Below are 26,793 nucleotides of genomic sequence, written 5' to 3' on the forward strand. Positions count from 1 at the left end.
CTTTCTCAAATCACCAAGATCCAAGTTCACAATCATGAACACCATGTGATAATATTCCAGAAACAAATTAAACAAGGCCAACCGTGGCACATAAGAGAGGGCAGGACTCCAAATGGCAAACCTGATTTGCATATTAATGCAAAGAAGGACTTTTTGCTTTAATGAGGAATACAATTTTCGTGGTATCTCTAGGTGAGATTGCTGTGCTCACTTGTAGGGACTTGTTCACCAATTTATTTGAAAATGAGTTCATATGGCAAATCCAAAACATAAAGGGGGTGGGGAGAAAAATCCTTTCCCAATGAATAAGTAATCTCCAGTGAGCCCACAGAACTGGGGCGGGCTGGTACAGCTGCCTTGCTCTCCATTTTACTTGCGACAACTGGGAGGCCAACTAGCTCCCCCTGAGTCCGAGCCCTCCTCTAACTTGACAAGGACAGGGGTGTAACTCGCCCTGAGCGTTAGCTGCTAGCTACTGGCTGATTTGTCCCTAACAACCCCCTTCCACTTCCTATCTTCCAGTTTGAAGCTGCCCCGCCTCTCTAGAAAGAAGTGGGAGAAGGTAGACGTATCACATCTCCTTCTAGGGACTCCCAAGGGGATGTTGTTTATATAACCCCAAAGGACAAGGAGTAAAGACAACGTGCAAGAAAGTTACCTGATGAGCCCTACCTCGAGATCAGGAGCCAGCTTCCATCCCTTCTGTGCTCAGTATCCCTCCTGTCCCTGACATGATCTAGTCCTCGGGCTGCCAGAGGCATGGCTCTACCAGCATCAGCTGAGATTGCAAGGATCCGGGGTGACCTGACACCTGACCTAAGGGTTCTGTTAGGGACCCCTCTATGGAGTTCGGCTAGAACCTCAGATCTATACGCAAATCAGTACACGGTGTGGTACTCTTACTATTTCAACACATCCGAATCAATCGATATCTCCCCCCACACACACTCCTCCCTTCTCCATGAAAACCCATACTCATGATCCCCCTGGGCTGTCATACCAGTGGGACGATAATGGCATTTTGGTGAAAATCAAGCCCTCATCTACTTTGGTCTGAAGCGGAAGCCAAGACACTAGATCCAAGGATAATAAGACGGCTCCCGAAACGTGAGTCTTTGCGCTGGTCATCAGTTGCTGGTGTGCTATTACCAATGAAAAATGCAGAAGCTTTTGCCTCTTGGTCCCCACCCCCGCCAGCTGGTTCTTCTTACCTTTGGTTCCATTGAAATGAAACTGTGGGTTCCTCTGCTCGAGAGAACTGACCTTTTAATCGTCCTGCTATGGTAGAAGTGGTAGTAGTCCTTCAGGGCCCCGATCTACAAAGACAGGAGGAGAAGCGCAAAGGGAGTTAGTCGGAATTAAAGAGTCTTCTGTGTTCCTGTGTTGCATGAAAATAAGAACACAAAACAAAACCAAAAAAAAACCCCAAAAGGTCCATAAATTATGCAGTTGCCTCTATGCTTAAATGTTACTTGAACCTTGGTGATCACTTTTCCAAAGAAGGACATGTGACATGAAATGGAGTGTCCTTGAGGCAGTGACTGCGGAACTCAAGATTATAATGGGACAGCTTAGCTCTCTGTATCTCCCTTTTAATGTTTAATTTATATGCAGCATTTTAAGTAATTCTATATCCATTTATATCCAAATGTGGGAAAGAGAAAAAAAAATCAAATAGCGATCTGGTTATAAAAACACGCTGCATTCTGTTTGCTCCGAGAAATGTACAATGAAGGACCTCGTTAGATTATTTATATCATCAATTTGAAAGAAGTCCTGAGCAGTTGGTCATTCACAAAGGAAACACTACTTAGTCTGTTTCCTGCCTTCAGTCGGCAGTATAACGACATCGCAGTTATGCATTTATTACAAACTAAAAGTGGGCGGCGGTATCTGGAACCAGACGAAGATCGCATATCCGAGCTACCAGCTAAGCGACCCGGGGAAAGCCAGTGCAAGCCAGTCGATCACAACCACTTCTTTCAACACACTCAATTTCTCACCTGTGTACCCCTCCCTTTTGTAGAAAACAGTTCAGTCTGCTTAGGATAGCTTTGAAAATAAGTCACTGGCACTTTCAGAAAACAAACAAAATCCCAGATAATCAGGTTCTCTCAGCAGATTATAGATGTGGGTCACATACATGGAAATGGAACAAGACAGCAGATGAAGACAGAAGAGCCTGGTTCTCGCTCAGAAGTGGCTTCTTAGCTAAATCCCATGTACTTACTATGCCTCCATTTCCATTCCTATAAAACCAGGTGTTGGGCTGGTTAACATCTTTTTTTTTTTAAAGAGTTTATTTATTTATTTGACAGAGATCACAAGTAGGCAGAGAGGCAGGCAGAGAGAGAGGAAGGGAAGCAGGCACCCTGCTGAGCAGAGAGCCCGATGCAGGGCTCGCTTCCAGGACCCTGGGATCAAGACCTGAGCCGAATGCAGAGGCTTTAAACCACTGAGCCACCCAGGCACCCCTGGGCTGGTTAACTTCTAAGATCACTGCAGCCCTCAAATTCCATCAAATTCTACTCTTTGACAATGACACTTTTTTCCCCCTTCTTTGCTTTGCCCAAATACATCAAATGGGCTATTTCTCCAGAACACCATGGCTCTGCTCTAAAAGAATGACCATCAACAGGATGGTCTCCAATGGGGACCATACAAAAGTTGGCTTTCTTAATTTAAAAAAAAAAAAAGGAAAAAAAACCTCAATGGCCCAGCTTCATTTTTCCAGATAACATGTTTATTTTTTTAATTCCCTTCTTTCCATCGATTCTCGAGCATCATTCTATCTCTCCAGTGAGGATGACTGACCCAGCTTCTGTGCCATTGAAGAGTCACCCCCTACCTGTGACTTTACACTCTAAATGAATGACTCAAATTATCATTGGATAGGACAGTCTGAAGTCACACATTTTTAACTCAAGTGGAAACTGCCCAGATATACACAGAAAAGATTGGGAACTCGGAAACAGCAGCAAACAATGAGGAAGAAGACAGAGATGTCCACAGATAGCCTCAGTGTCCAAGAGGGTTTCAAGGAGGGATTTACAGGCCAATTTTAAGATTCCAGAGGACTAAGGGTAGAATTCACAATGGGCTGTGTAATCCTTTATATGAAAATCTTAAAATCCCAAGGAGCTTAGAGCTTTCATCTTATGTAGCTTTTGTCAAGAGCACTCCTTGGGTAAACACAGCAGTTTCTGTGGAAAGGGACATAAAATCTTTGGGGAAGAACTTTATACAGAACCTATCACCAGTGTGCAAATGGTCCATGAGTTTCAGACCATGCCCATGCAACTACAATGGAACCTCTTTGATGACAGGAAATAGTTGAATTCAACTGAACCATTAAACTCAAATGTGGATGAAATACGTCCTGAAGATTTCATTCTGATCCTTTGTGGCCTCTTCGGGAAAGACTGGAATCCTGGACTTACAAAGCATGTACGAAGCTGCAAAACAGAACCCTCATCCTGACTTAACATGCTTTGGGATGTTGGATACATCACTGAACTATGTTGGGCTTTGGTTCCTGTAAAATAAGGACACAGCAGGCACAGTGGACAGAGACTGGGTATCAGAGTCAGATGAGGGATAAAAATGTGTACGGGTGAGCGTGGTTATAAGGACTGAGCAGCGTAACAGGTGCACTGCCTGGTCAAGGCCTTGCTGGGTATGCAGTTTCCGATTATCGCTTTCCCTTCTAAATTTAAGTTTCAGTCCTACTTTCTCTCACCTCTTGTCCTGCAATCCCTTACCTCTATCCCTTGGTCAGAATTCCTCTTTTTTTTTTTTTTTTAAAGATTTTATTTATTTATTTGACAGAGAGAGATCACAAGTAGGCAGAGAGGCAGGCAGAGAGAGAGGAGGAAGCAGGCTCCCTGCTGAGCAGAGAGCCCGATGCGGGACTCGATCCCAGGACCCTGAGATCATGACCTGAGCCGAAGGAAGTGGCTTAACCCACTGAGCCACCCAGGTGCCCAGTCAGAATTCCTCTTGGTGTGCCCTACCTCTTGACTTCCCTCATCTTAACTGGCCAACGTCAGAAAGTCTGATGATACACAGTTGGCGAGGACGTAGGCACAAATGCAGCATACATAGGACTGGGAAATAGCACTCGTTGGGACAACTGTTTTGAAAGCCATTCGGTAATATCCGTAACTGTACCCAACCTTTGACCCAGCTTTTCCACTTCTAATAATTTATTATACAGATGCAGTCACTTATGTATAAGAATGGATGTTGGAGAAATTCTGTAAAGCAAAAGAATTCCAACAACTAGCTATAATCAGTAGGCGTTTGGCTCTATATGAGCTGAAAGAATTGATCTCAAAGGAAGAAAGGAAAGAAAAAAGGAAGGAAGGAAGGATGGGTGGGGGAGGGAGGAAGGAAGGAGAGAGAGAAATAGAGAAAAGGAGGGACAGAGGGAGAAAATACGACCGCGTTTTCGTGGGAGAACAAAGAAAGAATCTGTACTGAATGTACGCTTATATGCAAAGGAATACATGAACTACAGAGAGAGCTTTTCTTTTCATTGTTTATGTGTATGTATTATTTCTTAAATTTAAAAAACCAATTAAAAATGAAAGATAAAGCAACGAAATGAAATAGCGTGCACCCACAGGTGGCACCTACTCTTCCGGGGGGCAAATCCACTTCCCAAGGCCTGTGTGCCTGGTCCAAGGCGTGAGATCCCTCTAGCAGGAAGCTCTACTTGACCTCCATCTTGCAGGGGTCCTGTTTCCTCTACAGAGTCAGGGAACGGTGCTTGATGCCTGAGTGATGGCTCATTGACTAAAGGCCTACCGTGTGCCAGGCATCGCCCAGCTCTTCTGCAGGTGATTGTATTTAGCAGAATTCCCCCAGGAATCCTAGAAGATAACAGTCGTTACCTCCACTCTGATCAAGGAGGTTGTGGGAGCTCGGGGAATGCCCACACCTACACAGCTAGGACGGTAAGGGGCGGGCTGGGGGCGGGTGAGGGGGCTGTAAATCCCTGCTGAATGGCTAGCTAGCACATGAGCTTACCCTGCTGTGGTGTATCCCACAGGTGGGCTCGGTCCCGCAACCTTCCGTGAGCTTCTCTGCACTGCAGAGCTAAAGGGCTCCACTCTATGCAGCCAGGGTTCTGATGTGATTAAGGTTCTGCCAATCAAAGGCAGACTAAAGCATCCTGGGGCGGGCTCTTGGGGGCCCTTATGTGTTCAGCGGTTGTGCTGGCAGAGGTCTTAATGCCGGCAGCTAGCTTTCTGCGCATTTGTTTTGCAACATCCCGTTTTGTTGATAAATTGGTAAGAGATCACAGAAGAGCTATGGGGGCAACAGATTAACTTCCTCGTGCCTCGGTTTTTTGTTGGGGATGAAGCAGCAACTCTTGGGGAGGCCTATTCTGTGAGGTGGCATTGGGGGACACTTCTGAAAGCTTTGTCTTCTCGAATGATTCTACAGGCTATTTAATAGTCTATACTGAATGCCTTCCAAAGTAGAATGACTAAGTGGATTCTGCAGAAGGCTCCCTACTAAATCTAAAATTGGAGAGATCAAAACTTCCGGAAAAGTAGCTGCTCATTTACACAATCTCATACAACTTAGAGACCCTCCAAGTTATGTACCCCTTGAGTCATGAACACTTATGGGCACCAGTGAGGCCCAGGCACCCGGGTGACTCACTGTGTTCTGACCACCTGTTAAATGAACACACTTGTTTCCAGCCCTCCAGAGCCATATGCATCAACCTCCTCTTTCAAATCTGTTTTCTACACCACAGCCAGAAAAAGGCCAGAAAATGCAAATCTGGTCATACTCCTGTCTAAAATTTCTAGGGGCTTCCCTCTGTTCTGAAAAGAAAAAGTAATAGTTAACATTGAATATTACTTAATAATTATAGTTTCTAAAGTAAATCAGAATAATAATATCATATCAACATCAATGCTATGCCAAGAACTCTCCTACATGCTTTGCCTAAGTCTTTTTTTTCCTTTTTGCTGCAAGACAACAGCTTAAGGGTAGCACATGTTAGCTCCATCACTGTACATCATTCGAACAAAATAATCTGTCACCTTGTGGAGTTATACACATTTTTTAATCTAAATATATATATTTAAAAGCGTGTTTATGTCTCTTGTCTATTAACATGCATGTCCCTTATTGGTGAGAATTGTGTCTTTCATATTCTTTCAACAGCACTGAGCACGCTGAGGGCATTTAATAAACATTAGGAAGAAAAATGTCATAACATGTTGAGAGCTATTCAAAAGAAAGACAGTGTATGAAAACAAAGCAGTAATATTATCTATAACCTGACATTCCACCCAGCTCCTCCAGGGTAATGTAAAACAAAAGATGACTGTGTTTGTATGTTACCTAATACCAACAAGGGCTAAAACAAGAAGCAATTTGTAACTAACATGGGGGGGGTTTATAAATAAATCAGAAGCCATTAGCATATATGAAGTACAAAATCAATAGGAGAATGGCCTAAACTGAACCTTATCCTTAATTCCACATAAAGGAAGGAGAATAATTCTTTCCCTCTTGACCCTCTTAAGCTCCTTTTCTCTATAATCACACACAAAACACTCTTCCCTGCCAATCAGCACAACACGATTCTATACAACAGTAAGCTGATAAATTTCATCTTTTGTTCCCAATTCTGTCAAGCGTTTGTGCCTTTTCTTCCTTAGTGGCCGCTTCTCACCCTTGCGCCCAGGGTTTTCCTATCACGACCCTTTTGCAAACCAAACTCTTCTTAGAAAAGTTTTTTTTTTTTTAATGAATTATTTTATACTAAAGTGTAAATGACTGGTTAAGACTCAATGACTCCGTTCTTTCAGGAACAACTGCATTTGATAAGAAAATTAAAACTTAAGCCAAATAAATGAGACCACTGTGTTTCTAATTTCCAAAAACAATCACTGTCAGAAAACAGTTATGGGAGGGTTTTTGCTTTGGTTTTTGCTTTTCTGCTAGCAAGAGGGAACCTTCTCTGTGTACCTGAATTCTTACATCACAAGGGAGCTATTGAATTCTGAGCCAAGTCAGGACCCAGAAGACTTACAATGGCTTTGACCCCAATGAGGAGCTGTGTGGCCTTTCTGAATACATTCACCACCAACCGTCTCACCCATGCTTGTGACTAAAATCCCTTCTAGTCTAATGACTCCAGGTGTATAGCTGGCAAATCTTTCACACATAGTTCTACAGGGTGACCAACCATGTCGGTTTTCCCAGGGCTGAAGTATTTCCAGAGACATACAGAACTTTTCAATACTTAAACTGAGCAGTCCCCATCAAATTTGATCACCCTAATTATGAAGCAGCAAGGTCAAGGGCCCTGTGGCCACCTCCATAAAACCTGTCTGCCTTGTTCTCCCTCCTGCCCTACATTTATATATTTATCCAAATTCCGAACTCCCTTTTGAAAAGCTATTTATCTCCACTCCAGAAATATTTTTAAATGGGCAAAATTTGAAAAGATATTTCACAAAAGGAGATATACAGACAATAAGCATGTAAAAAAGATGCTTAAGTGCAAATTAAAATCATAAAAGCATGTACACGCACCTGAATGGCTACAGGTTAAAGGACAGACAATGCCAAGCTCTGACGAGATGCTAGAGCACTGGCACTCTCACACTTTGCCAGCGGGAGTATAAAATGGTTCAACCTCTTTGGAAAATTGTTTGGTAATTTCTTATGAAACACACATCCTCCTCATGACCCAAACAATTCATTTCTACATATTTACCCCCCAAAAAGGAAACCTTGCTTTGAAACAAAACTCATACACAAATGTTTACACAAGCTTTTTTAGTAACACTCCTGCCCTGGAAACAATGCAGGTGTCAATCAATAGGTAGTTGGAGAAATATATCGTGGTATATCGATACAGTGGAACAAGCTGCAATAAAGAGGAACAAACTGTTGATAAATGTGACATGACAATCAAAACATGATGCCGACGCAGAAGAACGCACATGGTATAGTCCCACTGGTGTGAAATCCTAGGACAGGGGATCTATGATGATAGAAGACAGATGAGTGACCATCTGGGTGTGGAGTAGGGATCGACTGGGAAAACCTGGAGAAATCTGGAATGTTGGGAATATTCGGTATCTTTCTTATAGTGGTAATTACTGGGTAACGAGTGCTTCCGTGAACTGGAACCAGCTCATCGTAGACTTACAAGATCCAATTTCTTATCTTCCCAACACCCTGTCCAATGATATCACCCTGATGACTTGAAATCAACAATGACGGAAATATTAACCTTTCAAAGAAACTGGCAAAGTTTACAAATGACAGCTTCTTTCCCTCCTGACCCGTCACTTCTCAGTATTCATCAGGCACACCATGGAGTACAGACATTGTTCAACACTCATCCCGCCTTCTATGAAAATGGCGGCATTCGGAGGTATGTAAATTAAACATCAATAACGGTGATTTGGAAAGTTATAAATTCCCCTCTACTGTCCTTCTGTAGACTGACAGACTGGAAAACTCAAGAACCCAGTTTCCTGGGGCTGGAATTTACCTTCCAGCTTGCACCTTGTCCCACCCCCTTGGGTGGGATGGGGAAGAACCAGGTCACTAAGGCCACCGTTCTTGCAGACTAACCTCTTCCGATGCCCAAAGTAGAAAAGCCGGAAACTTTAACTTGCTGAATTCCATTTGCGCTTGTAGACACAGCACCTGGATAAATTGCTTCTCTTTGTTTTAAATACTGACTGTGATGTATCTTCTGTGCTTCCCTAAGAATATTAAAACCACTATAGTCATTTCCCTTCTGTGTTCCAGACTCTGTAACATTCAAAAAAGAACCAAAGAGAGGTTGGCCATGACTGCCTGCCTCAAAGTCACCAAGAACACTCCAACCTTAGGGTCTCTGTCCCTGCTTTTCCTCTGCCTGAAAAAATCTTTAAAATTTCTAGGACTCACGCCCTCTCTGCTTTCAGATCTTCGGTCAAATGTCTCCTTCTTATGGAGGCTTTCACTGACCCTCTCCCAACTTAAAACTGACGTCATGCCCTCCCGCATTCCACACTCCCTTCCCTGATTTATTTCTCCCTGTAACACTTCTCACCATGAACATATTATATATTCTTTTTATTTATCCCATTTATTATTGATCTTTCCCCATTAGAATGTTAGCTCCCTAAGGGCACAGATTTTTATTGACTCACAGATGGATTAGTTTTAGCTCCTCTTAACAGAGCCAGGCTTACCCAACAAAGGTGCAGAATGAGTGAATGGTCTCTGCCCTGGGGGAAATTAACACAATAGTGAGCATGTCTCTAAACCTTTGGGAAAGTTTCTTGCTCGTTTCTTTATGACCCTTCCTGAGACATAACTTTAACAGATAATGTAACAGACACTTTGTGCTTATTAAATATTGAATGAATAAAGTCACCATATGTAAACATGTCCAAAATTCAAGAATCGAACACCAACAACCACTTACTCACCAAAATCTACTTTTATGTTTCTTAGTTCCCTCCCTTGTCCCTTCATAGTCAATGACCTCTTGGAATCACTCAACGAAAGTGGTATTTATAACAAGGCTGTTGAATTCATTAAATAGTAAATGAGAAGGCAAGTAAAAGCAGATACGTGATGAACTGCTAATATTTACAGAGCACAGACTAAGTGCCAGCATTACTGTAGGGTGTCCTCATTACACAACAGCAGGAAATAAGTATCATGATGGCCATGTTACACGCAAGAAAGCAGAAGCACACAAAGTTTAAGAGGTTGCCTTGGCCCACACAGCTTGCAAAGAAGGATCCCAGGTAACCTAACTCTAGAGCATATGTTCTTAACTACTCTAAGAGATGTTTGAAATAAAAGGTTTCTAAGGGGTGCCTGGGTGGCACAGTCAGTTAAGCATCTGATTCTTGGTTTCTGCTCGGGTCATGATCTCAAGCCCTGAGTCGGCCTCCATGCTGAGCGTGGAGTCTGCTTGGGAGTCTCTCTCCCTTTTTCCTCTGCCCCTCCCGCTTGCACGTGTGTGCTCTCTCTACAATGACTGAAATCTTAAATAAATAAATAATACATAAAACCACAGCTACCCAGAGATCTCAATTACCCAGAAAACCAGTCTACGGCCACACCACCCTGAACGTGCCCAATCTCGTCTGATCTCGGAAGCTAAGCAGGGTCAGGCCTGGCTAGTACTTGGATGGGAGACCCAGAAAACTATATTCCTAAGAGCTGTACATAGAGCAGATGTTTTCTAGGGATAGTTCTATCGACTTGGGAGCATATGCAGAAGAGACTTACATTCGTGTCTCCATGTGAGAAAGTACCTTTAAGACATATCTTTGTAAGTTCAAAGGGAATTTCACATTACACAAGTACTACTTGGCCCCACACATCTTAGATATCATTGCACTGGGCCGTAGAATGCCACAAAATTACATGAAGACTATCTTTCCTACACTTGAGTTTCGTTCAGTCGTTCAGAGCATACTTCTGATTTCTTCCTGAATTCCTTCCAGTTTGGGCTCAGCATTTGAGCTCTTTGGAGAGGTCTTCAGAGAATGACATCAGAGTATATGAATCATAGGCAGAGCCCTATGACAATTTTTTCCTTAAATCAGGGTGCTCAAAGGAAGATGTATAATCTGTGTTCTGAGATTTGTGGGCATGTGATGGGTTGAACAGTGACACCCTATCCCCCCACGCCCACCGATATGTTCACATCCCAATTCCCAGAATCTAGGACTACGTCACTGGATATGGCAAAAGGACTTTGCAGCTGTGATTGAGGATTTTGAGATTATCCTGGATTATCTGGGTGGATCCAGTGTAATCACAGGGGTCCTTATAAGAGGAAGGCAGCAAAGTCAGAGAAGATGCGATCATGGAAGCAGAGGTCAGAGAGAGAGATGGAAGCATAAAGCAGAGATGCGGGGTCAGGGGGAGAAATCGAGAGAGGAAAAGAGAGAGGAAGTGATTTGAAAAGACTATGTTGCTGGTTCTGAAGGTGGAAGAAGGAACCACAAACCAGGGAATGTGGTTGGCCTCTGGAGGCTGGAAAAGGCAAGGAAATGGGTCTTCTCTAGACTCTCCAGAAGGAACGCAGCTCTGAGGACACCTTCGTTTTAGGTTAGCACTTCCGGCCACCAGGACTCTAAGATGGTGGGTTTTTGTTGTTGGAAGCCACTAAGTGGGTGGTTATTTGTTATGGGAGCAACAAGGAACTACTAGATGGTACAACTAGCACCTCAGTAAACATCCGTGAGAAGCAAATAAAATTAAGTCGGACTAATCATATTTGGGGCCAATTTATATTTCATTATTTTCGGGACCCTCTGGGCCTTCAATGATCAATTTCCAAATAACTATACCATTATAATAAATAACAGTGTTGAATATTGCCCCAGCACTCTGCTAAGTCCTATATTAGCGTTATCAAGTTTAATGCTCAAAAGCAAAACAAAACAAAAAAAACCCGAAAACCAGGATATTTGCCCAACAAAAGAGAATTAGCAAACGGCTTATTTCTTCTAAGCCATCATGTAATTAACACTACTAATAACCAAAGCTACCACTTTCTGAAGCTTTCCTACATTATCTCCAATCTTTCCAACAAAGGAAAAAGTATTTTAATTTTAGGGAGAAGAAAATGGAGTCCAAACACGAGAAAAGGTAAGTTATGTGCCCAAATGAGTCAGCTGAGTCTGACTCCAAATATCTAAGCCTTTTCTATAACACTTTGACTTCTGCTTAAAATGTACTTCAAAGGGTTTTGATTTGCCATATGTGATTCAATAGGCATACTCAAGTATTCCCACCCCATCCCACCTCCTTGCCCTCAGTAATACGAGGCCTCATTATTTCATTCTACAGCTACCCGATCAGCAGAGTGTGGGAGACTCTAGGTCCCTGTAGTTCACCTTAAGAGGGAGTTATCAAAAACATTCTATTCCAAATCCCAAGCAAGCAAGAAACAGATACAATTTCACCAAGGAAATGCAAGCGAGAGAAAACAGAGTAAGCAACAACTTTTCCCAATTTCAAGTGAGAAATCTGCAGTCCGCCCCGCTATTCACATGGGACATGAGACTTGCCTCAAAATAAATCACAGAATATCAGAATTGGAAAAACAAAACAAAACAAGACAAACAAAACAAAACAAAAAATAACCTTAGCAGGATTTTAATCTGACTCACTCCGTTGTATGTAGAAATCATTATTCAGACTGGTCTGCTGCACTGCATTTCCTGGGGTAGCCCATTTGTCAGAAACTTCTCCCAGATAATTGGCCTGACTCCACTTACTACTCCTGGTTCTAGCCTGTGGAGCCAACCCAGAAGGGTCAAACTCTCCAGTCCAAGCCAGACAGCCAACACATCCCTATTCAGTCTTCCCTGTTCTTGGCTGAACATCCAAGTCTTTCCTTTTTTTTTCTTTTTTTTCCATCTCATGCAAGAAGTCTTCCCAGGTCTTGCTTTTCCTAGACAGGTCAACATGTATAACACCTCCCCAGAAAGTTTGGAGCCCAGAGGAGAACACATGTTAATTCCAGGTTTGCTGGACCCCGGATGCAGTCCATGACCCCGTGACTTCTCTTGGTGATGTTCTTCTAACTGAAGAAGTCACTTAATATTGAACTGTTCGTAGCAGAATGAACTTGGTCAACAAACAAGTCCTCAGAAACCCTTTTTAATGTGATTCTCCTCCAGTCTCTATTTTTAATTTCTTAAGTGTCAGTGTCAATGTGAATATTAAATGTCATTTTCTATATTCTACTCTGTACTTTCACAGCCTGCCGAGACATTAAGTATTTACTGAGTGTGTACGAGATGCCAAGCACCGATCCGAAGATGCTGCCGACAGAGCAAACAAAACAAAGCCTCTGCTAAAATGCAGAACTTTTTTTTTTTTTTTTAGGATTTTATTTATGTATTTGACAGAGAGAGAGAGAGAGAAAGCACAAGCAGGGGGTGCAGCAGGCAGAGGCAGAGGGAAAAGCAGACTCGCCGCTGAGCAGGGAGCCCAATGTGGGGCTTGATCCCAGGACCTTGGGACCATGACCTGAGCCGAAAGAGACTCTTAACGACTGAGCCACCCAGACAGCCCTGTAGAGAACTTTCTGACTTGACTCCGACAACCTCACTGTGTCAACTGCAAGTCTGAAAGTTACGTCTTCTGTACTCAGAGTACTTCCCCCCCAAAGAAACTCAATTTTTCCTATTAGTAGATTAGAGATCACAACTGGGTTCAGCATCCAACATATATGATGTTTGTAACAGTTCTTTAAGAATGAGCTGTAAATGGCATCAGGCTTTTATGTTCTGCAGTCCCTTTTTGCCCACAATGAATAATTACGTCCTTCATGTAAAATAGTCCTTGTACATTCCTCAGATAAGAACATCCATTACTGCTATTTATAATCAGCTATTTTTCTATGAAGTTCTTCAAAACCCATCTGTAAGTAATTTCTGGAGAAACTAAAAGAAGTTATTGTTTAATATTTAAGCTCTTCCACCTGCTTTAAGACACACATCGCACGCCCACAAAGGAAATCGTCCAAGAGAGGCTGAGGGAGAGGGAGCACGCGTAGCCTGCCTTTAGGTCTGGTTTCTTTTCATTACTGACCACCTGCACAACTTGAAGCCTTTCCACGTATATGGAAACAAACAGAGAAGAGTACGTATTTTGATAGGTGGAAACGTTTCTGGCATTACTCCTGGAATGGTAAATCTTCTCTTTAGATACAATGACTCTCAACTCCACCCATACATTGGAAGTATATGGGCCCTAAATAAAATACTCGTGTTTGCCCCTCCCACACCCATTCCAGAGCTTCTGACTTAAGTGTCTGAATTAAGGCCAGGGTCTCAGTATTTTTTAAAGAGCTTTCTAGGTCATTCTAATACACAAACCAAGGTGAAGAATCACTGTTCTAACCCTATCATCAGATTCTGCAGAAACAGAACAATTTACTCTCAGTTTGGCAATCCCCATTCAGATATTTCTATCTAATTAATTAAAATACATTTAAACGAGAAAAACCTCTAATTTCACTTTAGTCCTAGTGTAACTGGCATGCTTTGCTCTTTTAATTCATTTCTTTAATTATCAAAAACTATAAAAAAAAATTGGAAAAATGAATTTAGTATAACCAGATTTAGAAATCCTAACATCTTATCATATTGGTAAATAGAGTCTATTTTGAGCTTTACAGCATTTTAAAGGGTATATTTTACTCTTAAAAGGGAAGATTCTGGGTGTAAAGGCTGTGAGCATTCAAAAGGTGTGTGATAGAGTCTAAGTGTATTCAGGAAAGTTAATGGCTTTGTCATCCTTAATTTAAAAAAAAAAAAAAAAGACAACAAAACAAACTTACTAGGAAGTGTCACTATCCCAGATTTCAAGACATACTACAAATCAACACAGTATGGTGCTGGCTTGAAAAAAGACACACAGATCAATGGAACATAACAGAGATCCCAGAAATAAACCCACAACTATATGGTCAATTAACCTATGACAAAGGAAGTGAGAACATACAAGGGGGAAAAGACAATCTCCCTTCAACAAATGGTGCTGGGAGAACTAGACAGCTAGACGCAAAAGAATGGAATTGGACCACTTTCTTACACCATACACAAAAATAAATTCAATATGGATTGAAGACCTGAAGCCATAAAACTACTAAAAGAAAACATAGGCAGTAATCTCTTGGACATCAGTTTTAGCAACCTATTTCTGGATATGTCTCCGCAGGCAAAGGAAACAAAAGTAAAAATAAACTATCGGGATTACATCAAAATAAAAAGCTTTTGCGCGGTGAAGGAAACCCTCCACAAAACAAAAAGGCAACCTACTGAATTTGCAAATGATGTGTCTGATAAGGGGCTAATAGCCAAAATAAATAAAGGACTTATACAGCTAAACACCAAAAAAAAATCCAATTTTAAAAAATGGGTCAAGGACCCGAAGAGACATTCTTTCCAAAGAAGACATACAGATGGCCAACAGACATGTGGAAAGGAGTTCATCATCACTCATCATCAGGGAAATGCAAATCAAAACCACCAAGAGAGATCACCCCATCCCGGTCAGAATGCACAGTATCAAAGGCATAAGAAATAACACGTGTAAGCAGAATATGGAGAAAAGGGACCCTCTCTGCACTCTTGGTAGGAATGTAAATTGGTGCAATCACTGTGGAAAAAAGTATGGAGGTTCCTCAGAAAATTAAACATAGTACCCCATATGATCCAGCAATTTTGCTTCTGAGTATTTATCTGAAGGAAACAAAGACACCATCTTGAAAAGACAGGTGCACCCCCACGGTCACTGCATTCTTATTGACAATGGCCAAGATACGGAAGCAACCCAAGTGTTCACTGATGGATGAATGGATAAAGATGTGCAGGAAGAATGAGTAACATCCTGCCATTGCTACAACATGGATGGAACTGGAAGGTGTTACGCAAAGTGAAATAAGAAAGATAGAGAAAGACATACCATATGATTTCACTTACTTGTGGAATCTAAAAAGCAAACAAACAAACTCTTAAATACACAGAACAAATGGGCAGTTGCTGGAAGGGATGTATGTGTGGGGTGGGTGACATAGATAAGGGGAACGAAGACTTACAAACTTCCAGTTACTAAAAAAAAATTATTAGGAGGATAAGCTCTCCCATACTTTGTAATGGCTTCTCACAGATGCTTTGTCACCATCTTGGTCCTCCTTAGGGATTAACAGAGGTAGCACTTACACGGTAGTGACCCCCAAACTGGGCACAGAGCAGGTGATAAATGACTGTCACCTATAACATAATGGCAGAGGGAAAGTAAGTATGGTTTCCAGCCAGATGAGAAGTTCTGCATTGGGCAGCTGCAAAGACTAGGTCCTATTTTTATAGCTCATGAGACTCTGCCCCTGTGGACAGGTCATACGAATTAAAAGATGCCACCGATACACATCTGTTAAAAATACAGGAAATAAGAGGAAAAATGCCAATACCAAGCGATAGTGAGGATGTGAGTAAATGGAGGGCTCATACATGGTTACTGGGAATCCTTGACAAACTGTTTGGTAGTTTCATAAAAGAGTAAACATTCCCTTACTAGATGACCCAGAAACCCCACTCTTACATGTTGTCCCCAAGGAAAACAAAACCTTACGTTTACACGAAAACTTGTACCTGAATATTTGTAGTGTCTGTAGTGATAATCACCAGCAAGTAGGACAACTCAATGTCTTACAACTAGAGAAGAGATAAACAAACTTGTATGTCCACACGACATAATGTTTTTCATCAATAAAAAGAGCCAACCTACTGATTAATTAATCAGGGATGAACTCAAACACATTATAGCAAGGGAAAGAAGCCAGGTTCAAAAGGTTGCATACTATATTATTCTACTTATAGGACATTCTAGAAAAGGCCGTATAGACCAGAGATTACATTAATGGCCACCAGGAGTTAGAGGTAATGGAAAGAGGCCGATTGCAAAGGAGTATGACAAAAGTCTTTTTTGAGGTGACAAAATAGTTCTCTATTATGAAGATGATTACATGACTACATTCATTTGTCAAAAATTACAGGGCTGTACATGAATTTTACTGTATGCAATGACATCTCAGGAAACCTGGTCCCATTTTTCATTAAAGTCCATAAGGAAAAGCTCAGACATCAAAATGTGTTTACTGGAAAGGTGATACAAATGAAAAAGCAAAAAGTTAAGAAGCTGTTCAGGTAGAAATATATGACCAAATTGACTTTCCTCAATTGAGAGGCTTTCCTAAAACTGTAGCAGCCATTTCCACTCTTGGAACTACACAACACATAGAGCAACCCTGAGAATCATTCAGAAGATACAAAGCTTTATCAAAGGGATGAAGTATTTTGACATTTCTTAGTCAAGTACTGCTTTCCACTAACACGATGAACTCAGTCACAACAGAACATGACGGACTGTGCTAAATGAACTACGACTGTAACCTCTGAAAATATGGCTGGTGATTTTGAAACAAAGATAAGGACACATAAATGGCTCAAGGTCTCCTGAGCGCTATTAACCACACCCTTAAAATACATGGTTGGAAAGCAAGCAAAACTCTATGAATCAGTGATTCTCCAAGTGTGGCTCTGGGACTCGAAGCATCAAACCAGTGGGACTGGTGTCACCTGTAAACCTAGTACAAAAGTAGACTGACGTGCCCCACCCCCAACCTGAAGCAGAATCCAGTCATCGCCCTGTTCAACCAACTCAAGAGGAAGAGACAAGGAAATGGCCACCATGCATGACTGAGTCAACATTTTTTATTAAAGATTTTATTTATTTATTTATTTAGAGAGAGTACTTGTGCATGTGCCAGTGGGGGAGGGATGGGGAGGGAGAGAGAACCCTCAAGCAGACTCCACGCTGAGTGTAGAGCCTGACATGGGGCTCGATCTCACAATCTTGAGATCATGAGCAGAGCAAAAATCAAGAGTCAGAGGTACAACCTACTGAGCCACCCAGGGGCCCCTAATGATGAAGCAACCTTTAAAATAGGACATGAGCACACTGTTGTCTCTCTTGACATGCACAGTCAAGATAAAGCCAAACGTAGCCTTCCACAAGCCTGCACAACCTCTATGGTTAAAAAGGGGGTTAATTCTAGGTTTCACCCTTTTATAATGTGAGGAGCCCAATTTCAGTTTACAATAAAATTGGATTTTAAGTAGAATTTTATCCAACCTCAATTCTGGGAGATAATTAAAAACATTAATAATGTTCACAGCCCTAAGAGAGGTGTAGTTATCTGTGATAGATCAGTTCATTTCAGAGCCAAGTGAGTAAAGTTTTGGAACTAAAATTTCACAGGTGATATACATGTTAATAATTATCACTATTAAAAATTAAAAGTTGTCCTACAACTTTAGGTCCTGTCATATTCTGCTTTACATGGACACTCTCTCCTTAGCTTCTGCTTTCCAAACAGGAAGATCAACAATGATTTCTAAATTTTCAATACATGTCTCAGGCACAAAGATCAGGTCTTTCTTTCTCCTCAAGAAAAGGGTTTTGCTATCTCCACGGATGTCTTTGTAGCAAAATGTTACTTGCGGCCATCCGACTGAAGGTTCATTAAGCACAGAGAAGAAGATAAAGTTGTCCCCAATATGGCCACAATTATATCCACAGATATGCTCCGTTTACAAAACAAGGCTTTATTTCCATTAAATTGTCAACATCTCCTCTTGGGAATCCTCTTTTATTAACACTATCTGTCCATGATATTAAAAAACTACAAATTCATAATTTTGCATACATGGACCATCTAGCCTTTCAATCACCTTAGGGTAAAATCTTTCCTACGCTGTTTGTTCTCAGTTGACATCTAGTTCATCAGTTGATGCACGGGTCACAGGCAACAAAATCTAAACACTGCCTTAAGCTAAATACTACAAGGGTAGATCTACTGCCTCTCACCTCCACACACACACTTGGCCCTGAAACATGTAAAAAAGAATGCTGGTGTTTTGGATTATCTGCATGCTTTAGCCCCACTGCCCACTTGAAGAATTTTACAACCTTGTAAACAGGATAAATAATTCACTGGGTCACATATTTTTGTCTCATTCCATCCCAGGTAACACTAATTGCTTATATTCACATGCTGTTTCCATCTTTAAAGTACTTCTCCGTACATCGTTTTATATGGGTAATTAAGATAATGTCATACCCCTTGGTAAAACTGGCCAGTTACTTCTTGCTACTTTCATAGTAAAATAAAAAATGTCCTTGTTTGGCCTATGAGGAGCTATCAGATCTGCCTCCTGTCTACCTTTCTAGCACCATTTCCTAACACCTCCTCTTCATTTACTAGCCTTCTCCTACCTAGCCTCAGGACATTTGCACCTGCTACCCCATCTCCCTGGGATTCCCTTTTTTCCAGTCTCCTATTGTCTAATCCTTTCTTGTCTTTTAGATCTTAGCTCCAACAACAGTTCATCAGAAAAAGTCTTCTCTGTGCTCCCTACCGAGTGACCTTCCCAGTTTCTCTCTCTGGTCAAGTTGCTTATTGCTCTACTAACTTTTAAAATATTGCAATATTGCCCACGCAAATCACAGTGCTTGGCACACAGTGGGCCCATTAAGCACTTACCAAATGAATGAGTGAGTGTGTGAATGAAAACCGTGAAATTAGAATTACTATCCACATTTTTCAAACAATACAACAGAGGCCCAGCTAAATTCAGGGATTTACCCAACTTTTTACTACAGGCAAGTGACGGAAACCAGGTTTTTGTGATGCCAAGCTCAGTGCCATTTTCACTATTCTATACCAAACCCAAGTAGTTTAAAGAATATCATAATTTGTGCTAGGAGTCATATTTTCAATTTTTATTAAAGGTTCAACACCAACCTGATTAATATCTTTATCTCAACAATCCCTGAGTCCGGCTAATGTGCCAAGCTTTTAATTTTTTTTTCTCACCATAAAACGTCCATTGACCTTTATCTCGGCAGCCTGCTGGGTCTTAAATGTATGTCCAATAAACCCAAAAAGAGAGTTTAAATAACTATTATGCCTACCAAGTAAATGTTTGTATCCATAAAATAAAAAGGTAGAAGTGATGTTTAAGAAAATGTACTCCGCTGCAGTAGATTGAGTTTTAAGTTATCTCTCTTCTATCATTCCTAAGTACTTACTGTTGACATAAAAGATAAACCCAAAACAGTGTTTTGCCGAAAGAATCATTGCAATGTTTACAGATTTTTGCAGTAACTGAAGACATACACTTATCTGGACAAATACCTCATATCTGGATAAACGAAGAAAAAGTGTATTTAATATATATTCACCTTCTATCTGAGGCTTCTAAACGACTGAAAATTAATCCATGAATTATTTGAATATTGCGAACGCTGGATACTGCCTGATTTGCTACATCTGTATCCCTCAAACAGACGCGGCAATTTAGAAGAAGAACAGGGCTTCACGGTTTTCCTCCCTCTTAGTTCCAACAGGGCAACATTCTGTAGCTAAGTTGTGAAATAGGTTTAAAGCCCCAATAAACTAAAGTGATAAAGACTCAGGGTGGAGAAGGGTTCTGGGTGGCCACAAGCATTTACTCCCACTTCAAATGTATCGTGTTAATTTCAATTCTTACCATGGCTGCACTAGATAGGCTGGCACGTCTCTATTCTGTTGTTTTTGTTACTGCATAACTTCCAGAGATCTATAAAAGGAACTTATATGCTCACCACGATGGATGAAGCAATTTACCCCTCATTGCACAGTTTAATAAAATCCTGTAAGGCAGTCAAGATCAGCCAAGGAACACTGAGTTTAGCCAGCAGTCACGGGTAAAGGCACCCCCATTATAAGCTGGCCATATTCCTACTTGCAAAAGTGATTACAACACGTACCTTTCCCCAAATGAGCCTTCCGACTTTCCTCAGCAAAGAGTTCTCTGGTTCCAGGGACCCGCTGAGAACGTTCATGCTTTAGTTTAACCATTAGATCAATCATTTCCCTTCCTACTCAATGGTAAAATTGACATTCTGCTGTATCAAAGGCATGAAAAAATAGTTAATATTTCCCTTCACTGTAGTTTAATAAAAAGGGTTTGATAGTCAGGTTTTCACAGAACTAGAGAAAAAAAAAGAGTGACCCCCCAAATCGACTTATTTGCTCATACACCACATATGTATATATTCTAATTCCCTTAACAAAATTTTCCCATATGCCTCTCTCTCTCTCTCCTAGAGTCCCTGATAAATATAAAAGTTTTTAGCAATAATCATTTAAAGAAATATGTATATATCCTACAAAAGATGACTAGAAAACCTTCTCTACATTAATCAATAAGGCAACTCTTGCGGAGTCACTTTTATAATCGGACCTTAAAGACACTAGAACTCAGGTCTGCTAAACACCAAGTGCTCTACTTATCCAAGCCTCTTCTCTTTGGGTTTCAGTTTCTTTCCTCTTTGTAAGGGGGAGGGAGTGAGGTGTGACATGACACCACTGCCCACAATTCTACAATCCAATGGCTCTGACTACATAAGGGGCATTTACAGTTTTTAGGGGACATTATTCGGACCCTTCTCAAGCCACGGAATGTTGGAGTGGCATTTCCTTCAAGACAAATTACCATTAATTAATACACCCCCTATGCCCCTCACACACACTTCCTTCCCAACTGTAAGGAATAATCAGATACGATACAGTGATGTGGGGACAAAGGCAGTGCCTTAGTGGAACACTGGATCCAGCAAGATTCAAGCAATAAATTTTATGGAACTTTGCCATCCTCTCACATCACAGAGCCCTTTATGATAACACTCAAGTAAACCCATCTGGTTGAGTTAATAATTAGTTTAAATCTGTTACAAGTTAATGATGCACAGACAAGTCATTCTGGGTACATGATGATACAGCGAGTTTGGGATACAATCTACAGATAATATTTTGCAGTGCCTTTCATTTTTCCTTATTTCCTACTCTGATTAGAAAACGGAGTCCTTAAAGAACAAGCAGGACCTTCAAATAAGACATATACACATACTGAATTCAAAGGGGAGGGAAAAAAACCCATCGGGTTTCAGAAGGACCTCGCAAAGGCTAAGATAGACCTTGGGCCACTTCCATATTTTGAGCTGCCTGTTGTATTATAAGATAAAGAAAATGCTAAAATATGCAGCATATTTACTTAATACAAAAATCTAACTATGCAATTCACCGGATAGTTTTAGAATGTGCAATGCACATTCATTAGGAGTATACTTCTCTTGAACAGTGCAGGAAGGAGACACGAGATGGAAGGTTTCAAATGGACATTGTATTTCAATTCAGCCAGAGCACAAAACTGTATGCATAAGCTCACTGGGGATTATTTTTTAAAAATCAAACTTGGAGCCAAATGATCTTCTGGCCCATGTTCCTGGGATCCTGTTCCTTGGGTAAGATTCTAGAGTTCACTTAAAGGTCTATGATGTGCCTATTGCCTTTGAGAGCCATTATATGGGAAAAAAAATGGGCACTCTGTGGAAACTACGTATATGTGTGTCTATACAAAGATCATCCCCCTTTCTGAACACAGATAGATTCTAATTTAACAAAATATGAGCAGTGAGGCTGATATCATCAAAATGAAATGGGGTTGAAAATGGGCTAATGTTTCACGTGTTTTGATGGTAATGAGAAAATCGAAGGCTGAGGCCAGAGTTGGGGGTTGGCGGCAGGGGCAGAGGAGGGGGGCAGGTAGAAAATGGATCTCTGAGGGAAAGAGAGGCCCTGAGTGAGCTGTGGGGAATCCACCCATGTGTCAGGTGCCCAGGAAGAAGTGAGCCCAAGGGTTGTTCTCAACCCTGGCTGCAGACTTAAGAATACCGACGTCCAGACCCCACTTAAGGCCAGTTACAGATCAGCGTAGGCTCCCAGGTAACTAGAACGTGTGGCCAGCAAATGAGAACCAGAGTCAACAGGGTTGAGAATCAGGGAAAGAAATGGCCAGGTAAGAACGGCTCCAGCGATCAGAATTTGGGTGACTCTCAGGAGACAGCCTGGTCATTCTAGAACAGATCTGGTATAGGAGTGGGATAGGATAAGAGGCATCCGGAGAATAGAGCTCTTGCTTACTTACCAATGGTGTGTCAGGACTCAGCCCTGGAGAGGGAAGGACATTCAGATGACTGAACCTATATAGCAAGCTAAATTCAGACAATGTTCTCCTTCACACTGGGTTGAATGACACCTCCATCTCCCAGCACTCCTTCTCCTATCACGTAGTAGAGAACGGGTCAGAGCTCTGCTCGAAACTGCCCGACAGCCCTCCTATCCCCTAAGAGAAAACCTACAGCTTACTATGCCTGGCCTGCAAAAACCTGCAGGCTCTCTCCTCAAAGTGGGGTCCTCGGGCCAGGGACAGCAGCCATGAGGAACGACAAGAGCCCTTGAGAACCACAGAACCTCGGTGCCCATCCCAGACTTATTAAATCAGAATCCTCATTTGTAACAAGATCCCCAAGGGACTTCCATGCACATTAAGATGTGAGAAGCACCAGTGTATAGGATCCATCTCCACTCTCCAGCCCACCCCCCGCCCCATGACTTCCCAGTCCACCTGCTGCTCCCTGACTCAGGAGCACTGGTGTTCCTACACTTCCTTCATCATACCTGGCTCTCTCGTGTCCAGGGCCTTTGCACTGGCTGGGTCCTCTACCAGACTGTGTTTCCCCCAGATATATGTAAGACTCATTTCTTTCCCTCACCTTTTCTGGCTCCTTACTCACATCACTTTCTTACATCACCTTCTCCATGAAAACCTTCCCTAGGCATTCTGTTTACAAGTGGGGAAAAAAAATAAAGAAATGTCCAGACATTCCCCCTTCCCTGCTTTCTGTCCACAGCACTTGCTGCCCATGGACATACTTGTGCTTTTCTTTTCAGCTGTTTATCAACAATCTCCCTGGGGTGATTGCAAAATATGGCCACATTCTTTGCATCTCTCCCTGTGAAGGAGTGAAGTTTAATTCTCCACCTCTTGAAGCTCGGCTTGGTCATGTGGCTTGATTTGACTTCAGGGATGGTCGTACAGAAGACACAGGCAGAAATTTGCAAAGGGCTCACACTGTAAGGGTTCCCCCTCTCTGGCTACTGGGGGACCTACCTGTCCTCATGGGAAGAAGCAGCCCAAGCCAGCCTGGGATGAATAATGGGAAGGCATGTGGCCAGTTACCCACTCCCCAATCCAAGCCAACAACCGGCATCGGTCACCAGGAATGGGAGCGAAGGCATCTGAGACCAGCCAGGCTCTCGCTGACCCAGCAGCTGAACCCACCAGTCCATTCACAAGCTCACATATGACTGCACACTCCTCCTAGGAGTACTGAAATTCCAGCAAGTAGAGATTTTGGTGCCCAGCTACCTCTCCAGGGCTTAGAAGAGTACTTAGCATAGGGAGGTTATTCTGAAATATTTGCGAGTGAGTGTTAAAAGACGGACTGATGGCAAAGGGAACAATGACAAATGCAGGAAGTGAATGCCAGGGATCACCTCCATCGCTGAGAGATTCGAAGGCAGGAGAAGAAGGACCTTCTGGGGTCATGATAACCTTGGTCTCTTCCAAGGTGGAGTGAACTAAGTAAGATTCTGACTACTTTGGTAACAGACTACTTGAGCAAAAATTAAAAAAGAAAAATTCACGTGTTCACATGTGATGTTTCAAATACGTTCAAAATCATCCCAGTGTCATGCGGTTTCACTTGTCTGAGACCGCACAACCATGTGACCTTTAGAATATTTTTCACGTTATGCAGCCCTTACTCTCCTCGTCGTAAGTTATTCTGATTTTTAACAGCTCGCAAATCGGCGAACCAAATCGCTGCATGGTGCTTCAATTCTGTCTTGCCAAAGAAGAAAAATCTGCTGCTTTGGATCCGTTTCAACAGTTGGAAAATTCGGGCCATAACATTTTAAATCTCAGATGTTCCCCGCTGTGTCCACATCACGTAATCAGGAAGCACAGAGATACCCACGTTGGTGAGGCCAGTTCTCTGACAATTGAGGCATCCTGGCCAGCAGAACGGGGAGGCAAATTTAAGTGGACTCTTAAGCAGTGGGTGTCAGAATTCTGAAGGCACAGCGTGGCCCCCCAAGAAGGCAGAAGCAAGCGCAACTGGCCAGCAGAAAGCACATTCCCTATTAAACAATCATTTGAGCTACAAAGGTAGCACATTGTTTTCATGTCACGGAGAAAGATTAAAGATGAACGGTAATACGCAAAGTTTCCATCTTCTTAGAAGAGAACAAACCCTCCGTTTTCGAAAGAGCCTTCCAGGACATCTGAACCCACGCAACGAGTTTCATCCAGAGAGCTGGCAAGGCCAGACAGAAACAACCCGGTGCAATTAAGCTCTGGTACCTTTAGGGTTTCTTTCTGGAAGTGCAAATCTCTAAGCAACAGAAGCACACACATACATTTGGAAAAACCTAATAGCTGGCTTCTGATTTTTTTTTTTTACCCATCTAATTATCACTTGCATAATGAGGAAAATGCAGACGAGACCACTGAGGTCTTCCCAGTGAGTCACAGGGATCTTATCCAAACGATCACTATCTTTTTTCCTTCCTCCATAGTAGCCTATGCTGTGTGCAAGGCTAAGGAGAAAAGCTATTGTATTTTTGCCTTAGTTGGAGTGGGCAAGGTTCCGCAGCACGGAACAAATGAACCCATGCATCTCAGTGACTTAAAACAACAAAGGCTTGTTTCAGGTTCATATTACATGTCCACCAGGCATTGGCGAAGTGCTGTTCATCAGATCCCATAAGGACCCTTGGCTAATGGGGCATCCACCACCTGGAGCTTTGCAGATCACAGCAAATCATGCACACACTGTTAAGAAGGGAAACATGTCAGGTCTGCTCCCATTTCTGACATTTCATTGTTGGCCAGCAGAGGTTACACCGCCCCCCGCCCCGGGCCTTGCCTTGCCACCAAAAATAGGGAAGTACAATCTTATCACATGGCTAGGAGGAGTGTCTGCTACACTTTCGATTTATCCTCCCCCTTTATTTAAACACAGCCATTTATCCATTTCAGAATATTTTTCTGAGGGTGTTTTAACGGTAGTGTGGGCTCTTCCAGGCGCCATATACAAAACAAAGATAAACTAGAAAAAAAAATTCTGTCTTTAAGGAGATGGCTATCTAGCACATGTGCATGCATGCTCATATAAACACAGTGAGTGCAATCTAAATATGTCAAATGCCAAGGGAAAGCAACAAACAAATTTCAGTGAGCATTTAAAGGAAGGAGGTTCTAGCCACAGGCAGTTTTACTCCAGTTGATTCCATCTGAGAAGGGCTTTGCAGAGCGAGCACTGCATAGGAGGATGTCCAGGCAGCAGGAATGACAGGAGTTGGGACAGAAGAGTAAGGTGTAGCAGTTCATGTGCAAAGAACGATGAAGCATGCAGGCTGAATTATGTTTCAAATAGGGGAGGAGGAGAAGGAAGAAGAGAAAGAAGTAATCTTTTTGACCAGATTGGGTGCTAAGAAAATGACTCTGCCAATTGCGGCAAGCTTTGAAGGAGAAGACAATGGGGACAGGGTAGGACTGGTGCAATAGTACCAACAAGAAGTAACAAGGGGCCCAGCTACAGGAGACATCCCAACTGGAGGAGATGAGAGTGCCACCCTAGGGCTGTATAAACAGCATGAGAACACTGCACTTTCCCATTTCCCTTTCATCTGACCCAGAAAATACAACTCACCTTTCCCACTATGTAGGCCTGAGGGACCGGTCATTTGAGGCTTAGATCTTATCAGAGTAAAAAGGTCAGAAAGGGAGACCCATCTCGATGGAGAGACTGGCTTCTGGCCATGCCATCTGGGCAAGGGAGTGCTCCTTTTACAATGGGATTAATTCCCAGTGGATATTTGCTCTATTTGTCTTGAGCTTACATTCTGCCTCCAAGGATATTTTTGAAGCCACTCCTTAAGGACTAAGCTGCAGGGCTTAATTTTATGCCTCTTTGTCGCAGAGCCTGAGATCTCCCATGCCAATTTCGCTTGGCATTTTGGTCCTTCAAAATGGCCGATCCAGGTGAGCCCTGCCAGGAGACGTCGGCCATCAGAAGATTCTACTGCTTACATTATCCTGAGCTTTAGGACGTTCCTATGCACCAAATCTGCCTATTTTTGCTACTGTCCACCAATTCCACACGAACAGTACAGTTTGCCTGCGATCTGAAATGGCCTCTTAAGGACAGACCCCCCTTTTCCCCTGGGGGAACTTTCTGGGTTGTTCTCCCTGTTCCAAGAGA

The 26,793-nt window shown here is 42.3% G+C and overlaps 1 protein-coding gene across 3 annotated transcripts in view; it reads right to left on the reverse strand.

Annotated features, from left to right (window-relative positions):
• Positions 1–26,793, reverse strand: part of PCSK5 (proprotein convertase subtilisin/kexin type 5) — a 447,741-nt gene that overhangs the window by 405,641 nt on the left and 15,307 nt on the right. For all 3 annotated transcript variants that reach the window (XM_059411831.1, XM_059411830.1, XM_059411828.1), the window contains exon 2: positions 1,212–1,316. In XM_059411831.1, coding sequence (XP_059267814.1) covers positions 1,212–1,316 — 105 coding nt within the window. The remainder of the gene's footprint in view (positions 1–1,211; positions 1,317–26,793) is intronic.

The sequence above is a fragment of the Mustela nigripes genome, chromosome 9 (genome assembly GCF_022355385.1).
Source record: "Mustela nigripes isolate SB6536 chromosome 9, MUSNIG.SB6536, whole genome shotgun sequence".
NCBI lineage: Eukaryota > Metazoa > Chordata > Mammalia > Carnivora > Mustelidae > Mustela > Mustela nigripes.